The sequence below is a fragment of the Phascolarctos cinereus genome, unplaced genomic scaffold (assembly GCF_003287225.1).
Source record: "Phascolarctos cinereus isolate Bilbo 61053 unplaced genomic scaffold, phaCin_HiC Scaffold_726;HRSCAF=1367, whole genome shotgun sequence".
Taxonomy (NCBI): Eukaryota; Metazoa; Chordata; class Mammalia; order Diprotodontia; family Phascolarctidae; genus Phascolarctos; species Phascolarctos cinereus.
The window spans coordinates 43,923,146-43,932,995 of NW_027556098.1; the positions used below are offsets into that span (position 1 = coordinate 43,923,146).

The 9,850-nt window shown below is 35.8% G+C and overlaps 1 protein-coding gene across 5 annotated transcripts in view; it reads right to left on the reverse strand.

Moving 5' to 3' along the window:
* PDE9A (phosphodiesterase 9A) overlaps positions 1–9,850 on the reverse strand; it is a 166,278-nt gene extending 156,428 nt beyond the window's left edge. For 2 of the 5 annotated variants that reach the window (XM_020973893.2, XM_078146505.1), the window contains exon 1: positions 9,634–9,842. In XM_020973893.2, the coding sequence (XP_020829552.1) occupies positions 9,634–9,702 (69 nt within the window). In that variant the 5' untranslated portion in view covers positions 9,703–9,842. Of the gene's footprint in view, positions 1–9,633 lie in introns of all 5 variants that reach the window. The other 3 variants (XM_078146506.1, XM_078146504.1, XM_020973891.2) reach the window with 3 other exon arrangements.

The following is a 9,850-nucleotide window of genomic DNA, read 5'->3' on the forward strand; positions in this document are numbered from 1 at the left end:
AAAGGTTTTAAACAAACCGAATCAATGCAGTTAAAACTAGAAGTAGGAAACTGAGGGAAAAAATTGCAAAAGTTTCTTTGGATAAAGGTCTCTCTTAAGTGTACGGGAACTGATTCAAATTTATAAGAATAAGATCCCTTACACAATTGATAAATAGTCAAAAGATATGAACAAGCAATTTGCAGAGGAAAGTTTGACAGGCTTCCTGCTTTCTTATACTGTAGATTCAAATGTAATTGTCCTCCTCTAGTAATTCCTATTTTGGGGAAATTTGAGACTTAGTGGGTATTTAAAAAATCGCACCTGCCATCTTGTTGCTCCCATAACCCAGAAAGTTCCAAGTGAATATATTAAAAGAAATCATAGATGCTGAAAAATAGGAAATGGATAAAGAAACCAATACCAGTTGAGACTCTTACCATTTTCTACTGAACTCTAAATGATATAAATCAATTGTGAAAATGAGTAGGCTAAAAGAATCTAAAAACTACCTCAAAAAAATAAATACTTGTTTTCCTTGCCACATGGCAGCCAAAGACTGAACATAAAAATATTTATAAAACACAGAAAAGGGCAATGGAGGACTTAAAGGACTGTTACAAGAAGAGAGATAGGCTTTATTCTATTTACCATAATGTAGCAATCATCACAACTTGTAGCCATATAAAAACATTCTCTTGATAAACAAATATGGATTTTTTTGAAAAGAGAAAATCTGGTATCCTACTGTATAAGTCCATCTCTGGCAATGTGAAGGAATCTGTAGACCTCTAGGTCTAAGGCACTTATTATTATTATTATTATTATTATTATTATTATTATTATTATTATTATTATTTTTGGTGAGGCAATTAGGGTTAAGTGACTTACCCAGGGTCACACAGCTAGTAAGTGTCAAAGGCCAGATTTGAATTTGGGTCCTCCAGACTCCAAGGCTAGAACTCTATCCACTGCACCACCTAGCTGCCCCCTTAAGGCACTTCTTGACCTTGGAGCTAGCACAGGTGGTGCCAGATAGAAAAATAGTTGCTTCCTTCATCTTTCAATCAAAAGAAATGAGATGGGTAGGGTTCATGCAGGCATTTAACAAGTGGAAATCTCTTTTTCTTTGTTTTGTCTCATAAGCAGACAGAAAAAAGCTCTTGACATAGGAATAGAAATGGCAGTAGAAAAAGAAGTAGGCAGAAGACAATATCAGTCTGAAAGGTGTCTTGAATTTCATTTCATGTGTTCATTAATGCATGTGGTAATTACTGCATATTTGTACACAATAGATACATTTGTCCTTCAGCTATGCATCATTTTGCTTTTATTTGCATATACTATTCATATACATAACATATATAGTGTTATGACAGCTTTGCTTATGTTACTATTGTATTCATTTTAGGCATATTTATTGGTATCTGTAGGCATGTACTGCCATTATATGTGCACATAATATGCAAGCAATTTAGACTTGTGGACCCTAGAGAGCTATCTAACATTTGGAACTATGGTATAGACAAAAATCAATTGATTTGCTGGGGACAGTGTATGTTTAACAAGAGAGAGATTATAAAGTAGTTGCTCTTTTATAAACCTAATCATAGAAAAGAAGGAAGACAAGGTCAGTTGTAAAACTGGCCAAGTCAGGTCCCTTTATAGGGTATGAATGAATCCCTTAAGCACAACATCATAGGATGAAGAATGATAGGCCATGCCTCAGTGTGAACTTTAGGTGCATGCAGGAGAGAGATTTGAAGAGGAACCCAACTCATGATGAGATATATAGAAGATGTGTGGAGCAAGAGAAAGAGTTGCCTGGAACTGGAAGATTGAAAGAGAAGACAGAGGGAATTGTCCCAAAGAAAGATGCTAAGACTCAGAAAGCCAAGTTACTTGAAATCTCCAAAAAAAATACAGACACCCCCCCCCCCAAGGTAATTCTGTATCTCCTTCTCCATTTAGGCTTACTCATGGGATACTGAAGCCTTTCATTCTAGGTTTGGGGTAAGTCTGCTTATCTTTATTTGTTTAAAATATTTAATTGTTTTTTTTTAAATAAACTGAGTTAACCACAAGCCTTTGCTAGTATGGGTGTACTTACTAGTAATAGAAGGTAACTGCTGGCAGAACACCCTAGGGCAGAAGGATAGATCTAACATTGAAGTGTTTTGCTGGGTGCTTTCCCTGTCTGGGGCCTGAGAGCTATAATCACATAGATTACTATGACTACTATGACTACTCATCACTCCTAGAGCAGAGGAGTATTTATATTGGACAGCGAATCAGTAGTGGGGTGAGGTAGACAAATAGGAATAATTGAGCAACTGTCCTCACCATTAAATGCTTCCCAAAGAGTAGTAGATACAAAACACCTAGAAAAGATAGATTGAAAATAAGATTAAATGGAAATACATCCATTTTTTCTTGTGAGGGAGATGAAAATGCCTGTGGGGCACTTCCAATGCTTTGAAGCAAGCTAGAGATAAGACTCTCAAAAATATCACTTCTTCTTAGGACTGAGAAGAACCTGGATTAAAGTGCTAAGTTTCCTGTGCTTGTTACCTAGAAAAATGGGAGGCATATACCATGTCTCCCAAGGGTACAGTCTGGTAACTTAGATTGAACAATCTAGTTCTACTTGTCTGCCTTAGAAGTTTCTCAACAAATAACAGCCATGGGAGTTAGTGGTGACTCATTCTATGTCCAAAATACAGGCTCCATATAGGATCATAGGATCAAAGATTTAAATTTTGAAGAAACTTTTAAGAGTATCTAATCCAATCTTTTTATCTAACAGAATTTGTAAGCATAGCTTATTGAAATATTCTCTCCCCCTACCTCAGTTTTTATGCATTTATTGCATTTGTTGACAGTTTTCTAATTGTTTCTCAGGAAAAGCTATTTTTGTAAGATTGTGTATAACTACAAACACATTTGTGGATATAACACAAAGTATAGCATAAAATCTATTTCTATATCTCTCTATACATACTATATGCATATATAAATGTAATAACATGTAAGACATATGTGTGTGTGTGTATATATATGTATATATATATATATATATATATATATATATATATATAATATGTATGTATGTATACCATAGTCTTGCAGATAGTTTTGTGAATAAACCATGAAAGAAACTACCATCTCCTTTCTTTTCTATTCTACAGCTCAAAATTTTCTTTTTGGGCCATGCTTTGTAGACTTTTTTAGCAAAAATGAATGTTGTACTTTGTCAAAGGTTTTTTCTGTATCTCTTAATATAATTATAGCACTGAATTTCAATAGTTGTAGTTGCTGAGCTTTACATTTGCACTCTTGTAATTGTCAGTATTGTTTTCTTGTATCTGTTTATTTTACTTTGTATCAATTTAGATAAGGTTTACCCATATGCTATTTTCATCAGATTCATGGTTTCTGATAGCATAGTAATATTCTATTACATTAATGTACACATTTTATTTATTCATTCACCAATTGATGAGCTTCTACTTTGTTTCTAGTTCTTTGCTGCCACAAAAAGTACTACTATAAATATTTTGGTTCATATTGGACTTTTCTGTCATTGACTTCTTTGGGAATATGAGATATCCAGTGGGATATCTGGGTCAAAAAGTTTGAACATTTAAAATAATTTTCTTAGCATAATTCCAACTTGCTTTCCAGAATGATTGGACCAATTTACAACTTCATCAAGAGTGTATTAGTTTACCTGCCTTTCCACAACCCTTCTATTTCCACCTTTGGTCATCTTTGCTAGTTTTCTGAGTGTAAGATGAAACTTTAGAATTGTATTGATTTGTATCTTGTTTTTCTTAATGAATTAGTCATCTTTTTATGGTTATTAATAGTTTGAATTTTTTTTGAGTTTGTTCATATCCTTTTGACCAGTTATCCTTTGAAGAATAATAACAACAATAATAAGCAACATTTATATAGTGATTTAGCGTTTGCAAAGAACTTCAAAAACTTTGTCTCATTTTATCCACAATGATCCCAGGATGTAGGTGATATTATTGTTCCCATTTTACAGAGCATGAAACTAAAGCAGACAGAAGTGAAATAACTTTCCTAGTTTTTTTTTTTTGTTCACTCATTTTCAGTCATGTACCACTCTTTGTAACTCCATTTGGAATTTTCTTGGCAAAGATACTGAGGCTTTCCATTTCCTTCTCCAGCTCATTTTTACAGAAGAAGAAACTGAGGCAAACAGAGTTAAGTGGTTTACCCAGGGTAAGTGTCTGAAGCCAGATTTGAACTCAAGAAGATGAGTCTTCCTGACTTTACTGAACCACTCAGCTGCTCCTTTTCTAGAATTACACAGCTAGTAAATGCTTAAGCTGAAATTTAAACTGGTCTTCTTGATTCAAAGGCTAACTTTCTATCTGAGCCGCCAAAAAATGGTTTTTGATCTTACATATTTGTGTTGGTTCTCTATATATCCTGGATATCAGATCCTCATTACATATATTTAATTGAAACATTTTTTTTTTTACCCAGCTACTTCTTTTCTTATCCTGGTTACAGTAATTTTGTTCACATAATTGAGTATCATCCTTTTTTGGTTAAGAAGTCTTCCCTTTAGCCGTAACTGTTGTTGAAAGTTTGTAGCCCAATCATCTTCTAAAACGTTTTTTAATGTATGATTTTTTTTAGTGGTCAGGTCACACATTCATTTTTTAGATTATTGTAGAATATGATATGTTATTGGCCTAATTCTTATTTTTGCCAAACTCCTTTCAAATTTGCTTAGCAATTATTGTCAGAAAGGGAGTTCTTCCCAAAATAATTTATTTCTTGGGTTTACTGAACTTGATGTTATTGAGTTTAATTGTTTCCCTTGTAAATAAGTTTTTTTCCCTTTGTATTTTTTTTTGTCAGTAATAAGCATCAAAGAGATGTGAGAATATATATTCCTCCTTTCTCCATTCTCTGTGAGGGATATACTGGGAAACATAGGTGATGTAAAAGCAAAAAATGACAATACAAAATTTTAGAAATAAAATTAAGATAGTTATAAAGCTACCTATTATTATTTTATGATCCTCAGAACACCAATGAATCCATAACAAACAAGAATTTAAAAAAATGCCTACTATGTACCACGCACTATGCAAGGAGCTGGGAATACAAGTTAAAAATGAAATTTTCTCTACTCTCAAGGAGCTTATATTTTATCAGAGGAAATAGTATGTAGATACCAATATATATATTTATGCATATACTAATAAATAAAAAATAAATTCAAGCTAGTTTATGGGGGAGGGCACTAGTGATTGGTGAGGCAGGAAAGGCACCATGTAGGAAGTACTGACTGAGCTGAATCTTGAAGGAAATAAAGGACTCTATAAAGTAGAGATTAAGCAGGAGACCACAGAGAATGGTGAGTACAACAGTATAGACAGGAGAGGGAATAGCATGTGGGAAGAATAGCAAGAAGGCCATTTTGGCTAGGTAGTGGGGTGTGGGAAGAAAAATGATGAATAATGAGGCTAGAAAAAGAGGTTGTTTATGAAGGGCTTTAAAAGGAATTTATATTTTGTCCTAGAGGCAGTAGTGAGTCACTGGAGTTTATTGAATATGGGAGTGACATTGTCAGAACTGTGCTTAAGAAAATCATTCTCATTTTAAAAGGGAGATAACTGAGATTTGAAAAGAATGTGATGCTCATATGGTCAGAGCTATATAGCTAAGAAGAGAAGCAAATCAAATGTACCAGAACAATTGTATTTATCAGAAGAAAATTGCTTAAAGAAAACTTTTATATTAATGGGTCTCCAACAATTTGATTCTAACCAACTGGTTATTTGTGGAGCCAACTAATCTCAAGGCCAACAATTTTAGCCATGCTGGGAATTGAGGGCACTTGAAATGTAGGCTTGTTATGTCCTTAGGCCACAAGATATGTGGGCCAAAACCTTTAAATCTCCATAGGTTAGAAGGAGGAGTTATGATTAGAAATTGCTGGCATGGGCCTCTTACTCTTTAGGACCAGCAAGCATTTCTAAAAGGAAGGGTGTGCTTAGTTGAATGCACATGACGTAGTGAAATGAACACTGTATGGGACTGGTCATCTAATTCTATCTTTTCTACTGTCTGTTGTTTGACTTTGAGCATGCCCCTTTTCTTCTACTCCTCGTTTGTAAAATGGGAGAGTAGAACTCCATCTCTAAGATTCCTTCCAATTCAGACCTCCAACAGTCAGATTTTTTGCTGACCATCCCCTGCTCCTACCCCAATACAGAGTTTATCTGCAGTATTATTTCTTGTCATGTCCTGAACTTCAGGAGTTCCTTCTGGATCTTCTTAATAAAGAGTCAAAGAGCTTAGTGGGTCCTTACTATGAAAGGTTGAGGAGCCCTATACTAGAGGATGAGAACTTAGACAATTGTAGAATAACAGAATTTCAAATCTGGAAAGGACCTCAGAGGTGATCTAATCCAATCTAAATAAGGATGTCTCCTTATATCACCTAATGTGAGTATGAAGTGAAATCAGGAGCTTGTAATATTTTTCAGCATGATGAAGAAAATATGAAAATATGAGATTATCTTATTAATTTTCATACCCTCTGTCTGCTCTCAACTGCCCCTTTCTGTAATATGTGGTAAAATACACAAAGTGAATCTCCACTACAACATACCTGATGAGTGATGACCTAGTCTCTATTTGAAGATCATTGATGAGGAGGGAGCTTTTTGTAGGAAGCTCTCATGATTAGGATGGTGTTCCTCATAGCAAGTCTTAATCTGCTTCTTTACCATGCTCATTTCTTTGGTCCTATTTCTGTCCTCTGAGGCCAAAGAGAACAAGTCTGCTTCTTGTGTGTGACAAATACCTGATGGAAGCCATTATATGTCCCAGACATTCTCCTTTCCAAGGCTAAACACTCCTACTTCTTTCATCTGACCTTCCCACAACATGATATTGAGGCCCTTTTTCCATCCTGGTTGCCCATCTCTGGCTTATTAATATTAATATTGTCTCTCACTTGTAGACTAGTGGAACTGGCTAGTCCAGGAAACATTTATGTGGATCCAGCCTTGTTTCCATTTTTATAATGAGAAGCAGAGCAAAATATAAGGGAATAACTCCTTTTCCCTTGGTAGGAATTAATGGCATCATTTTCAATGTGCCATATATCTATCTATCTATCTATCTATATATATAGATAGATAGATAGATAGATAGATAGATAGATAGATAGATACATATATATGTGAGTTTGGAAGCCCTAGGTAATGCCACAGTTCTTCCAGTTAGTATGGGACCTTAGGCAAATCACTTTTTCTCTCTGACTCACAATTTATACCTCTGAAAAAGGGGGATAGTAACACTAGAATTGTATACCTTACATAATTTTTATGAGGATAAAAAGATATAACAGAAATGAAAGTATTTTGTAAACTGAAAAATTTTATACGAGTAAAAGTTATTATAAGAATAATAAACTCGTGTGGGACAGTAAATGGCAGTGTGTTATACTGAGTTTGTTTTGGGAGTCAGAGGACTGAGTTCAAGTCCTGGCTTGTTATTGACCACTGATAGAGTTTTGAGATTCTTTTCTCCATAGGATTTGGAGATTAAACATCCTTATTTTTCAGATGAGGAAAGAAGCCAAGCGTGGATAATGTGACTGATTCAAAGTAAAACAAAACAAAACAAAACAAAACAAAACAAAACAAAACAAAACACCTAGTAAGTAGCAGAGCCAGGATCTGAACCCATGTTTTTTAATGACAGATCCAATATTTCTACTACACCTAGTCTCCTTCCATCGTGTGAACTTAGGCAAGCCATTTAATCTCTTGAAGGCCCCAGTTTGCTGATTTGTAAAATGGTAGGATGGGAGCAGATGATCTCTGAAACCAAGATTTTAAATGGTTGACTAGCTCAAAAAGTAAGGCTTTACTTCCTCTTTCTCTAATCACCCTGATAAAACAACACCTACCTCATCTTAGTTTGGCTTATTCCTGGCAGGCAGGTCTGCATTATTTTTTCTCTCTATCTTCTTCATTTGTAGAAAAGGACACCTGGAGGATTAGTCTTAGGAAATACTTATTGTCTAGCTTAATACAGTAACAATTCCTTTAGTCATTTATTTAAAAATTAGAAAGGCAGATCCATTCTGATCAGATGAGATTAAATCACACATTTGTGGAGCTCAGCAGGATATTAATTTCATTCATTTGTTGGAGAAGGGAGGCTGGCAAATACAGCTTCAAATGACAAGGGTAGAGGTATGTGTGTGTATGTATTGGGGGTGGAGGGAGGAGAGGGACACATCAATACTTTTCATTTCACTCTAGGCTTTGATTTTAGCTCTATCTCAACAGAGAACAAGACATGAATATTTTCAGAAGTGATTCAAACCATGCAGTTTTGGTAGAGCATCACGTTTCCCTTCCCCCATCCCCATGATTCACTTTCAATGCTATTCCTTTTGTATCAGTGAAGACCTGGAGCGATTCATTGCAAAATCCAATTGAAAATTTGCCCTGGGCATAATTTTACCTCATGTTTTTCTCCTCAAAAAATTTTTAAAGGTACATCTAATCTGCTCAACCTGAAACACGATTTGGGGGTGGGAGGAGGGCATTCCCTGCCAATCAGAATGAAACAAAGGAATTCATAAATGCTTGTTCAGGCTAGAGTTCATTTTCAGATAGGGAGAAGTCAAATCTTGATCCCCTTTATAGGTGAATATGAAGGGCACATGCTCAAGAAGAGGGGGAGGGGAATGAAATAAAAAAACTAGAAAAATATATTAGCATGGATGCTTGGAATTTGGCAAAGCAGAAATAGCACAATATCAATACTAATTTATGATGATAAATTTCCTCAGAGATTGCCTACCCTGTAGGCAAAGATGGAACAGTCCTTTCCATTTCCAACAGTCAGGGTCTGTATTCCCCCAAGCTGCCTCCTGTTAACTGTATTTGAAATAATACTTGCTTCTTGGCTGACTAAGGATATAGCATGGCTCAGATATTGAAAGACATGAATATACTGAATCCTATGTATGTAACACGTGCATGTTTCTGTGCTACTGTTTGTTTTATCTGAATGTTAACTTAAAATTAATTTCATGAATAGCAACAACCTATTAGTTTGTAAAAGGGGGGGTGTACTTAAGAAACAGAAAAAAAAGCTTTGTCCCCATGATTTTTGCTCTCAAGGAATGCATCATATTTTCATCACCACTTAACAGTCTCCTTTGTCAAGGATGAAAACTGGAAAAAGACCTCTCTCTCTACATACTAAAGTTGGCACAGGAGTGAAAATACTGGCACTATACAGAAGCCTGGGGAAGAGTCCAAGAAAACAATTATCATAAGCATTTGCACGCTGACCCAGGAGTTCATGCAGCACGAAGACCTTGCTATTCTTTTCCAAGAAGAATTACTTCCCTCTTGGAAACCCAGGGGAGGCACAGAGTGGCAGGTCCCTTTCAACCCAACGTACTGGGCCATCTGCCATCGGAGCCATTCAAACCCTGAGAGGCACCCCTAATCGGTAAACAGCAGATGCAATATACAGCACTCAGAAAGCTAAGACACAGAAAATACCAAAGGGGGAATAAACATTCCTGAGGAGCTTTCTGCCAAAAAGACAAGGACACAGAAGTAAGGGTACCTTTTGAATTCTTCCATCAATATCCAAATAAATAGCCTTGGGCCGGTAAGTTGAAAAGCCAGATCCCATCTTCTACTGAGCAGCTACTTTTTACTGTACTTTCCAAATGCCCCAGCAGTCTAAAAGGGAGGGAGAGAGTGGGAGGGAGAAAAGAAAGGGGGGTTGGGGAAGATTAACCAACCAGAGCTGAGCCACCACAGCCGGATTTCTTAGTATT